The 882-nt window shown below is 47.3% G+C and overlaps 1 protein-coding gene across 1 annotated transcript in view; it reads right to left on the reverse strand.

The window, feature by feature from the left end:
- LOC103081973 (histone-arginine methyltransferase CARM1-like) overlaps positions 1–89 on the reverse strand; it is a 167,804-nt gene extending 167,715 nt beyond the window's left edge. Inside the window, exon 1 of the mRNA XM_007464199.1 lies at positions 59–89. Within this exon, the coding sequence (XP_007464261.1) occupies positions 59–89 (31 nt within the window). The remainder of the gene's footprint in view (positions 1–58) is intronic.
- Between the last annotated feature and the right edge of the window lie 793 nt (positions 90–882).

Below are 882 nucleotides of genomic sequence, written 5' to 3' on the forward strand. Positions count from 1 at the left end.
TAACTTCTAAAGTGATACAGAAAATCAATTCTGCCACTGAAAACACTGCCTAATTTACCAATGTCCATTTTAAACACCACCACCGCCATGGCACCTTTCCCAACTGGCATATGCTATCTCCCTCACTTTACTAACCCAACAGCACTTTGAACCTCTGTGATAGCATTTAGCTGATTCTGCCATTTTCAGCCCAGTCTTAACCATTTTGCAATGTGTCAGACCTCCCATGGGTGGGATTGTGTCCTCTTTATCTTTGATTCCCCTGGAGGACCTGGTACATAGCAGGGACCATCAACTGTTAACTTGAATGGAACCACCATCAGCATCACTCCAGTTCGGACACGTCTGGCCCATGTGCCATATCCACTACTGAAAACAAAGTGCAAGGAGAGGGCTTCCCTGGTGACGCGGTGGTTGAGAGTCCGCCTGCCGATGCAGAGGACACGGGTTCGTGCCCCGGTCCGGGAAGATCCCACATGCCGTGGAGCGGCTGGGCCCGTGAGCCATGGCCGCTGAGCCTGCGCGTCCAGAACCTGTGCTCTGCAACGGGAGAGGCCACGACAGTGAGAGGCCCGCGTACCGCAAAAAAAAAAAACAAAAAAAAAAACCCAAAGTGCAAGGACAAACTCGACTCATCTTTCTAGACTCTGAATCAGCTTAAACGTTATTTTTCAACCATTCTCTCTTTTTTTCCACATCCTTCTCTCCACACATAACCACAGCAGAAAGAGCAAATAAACACTGAAACCAACTTCATAATGAAATTTCAAACACCTGTGCATCCAGTATTTTCAACTCAGAAGGAAGTAACAATTCATACTGCCTTTAATGAAAGAGTATGCCACTTCTCTAACAGCTTCTCTAGGAACCTACTGCTCCCTC

This window comes from Lipotes vexillifer, unplaced genomic scaffold (genome assembly GCF_000442215.2).
Source record: "Lipotes vexillifer unplaced genomic scaffold, Lipotes_vexillifer_v1.1 scaffold1544, whole genome shotgun sequence".
Taxonomy (NCBI): Eukaryota; Metazoa; Chordata; class Mammalia; order Artiodactyla; family Lipotidae; genus Lipotes; species Lipotes vexillifer.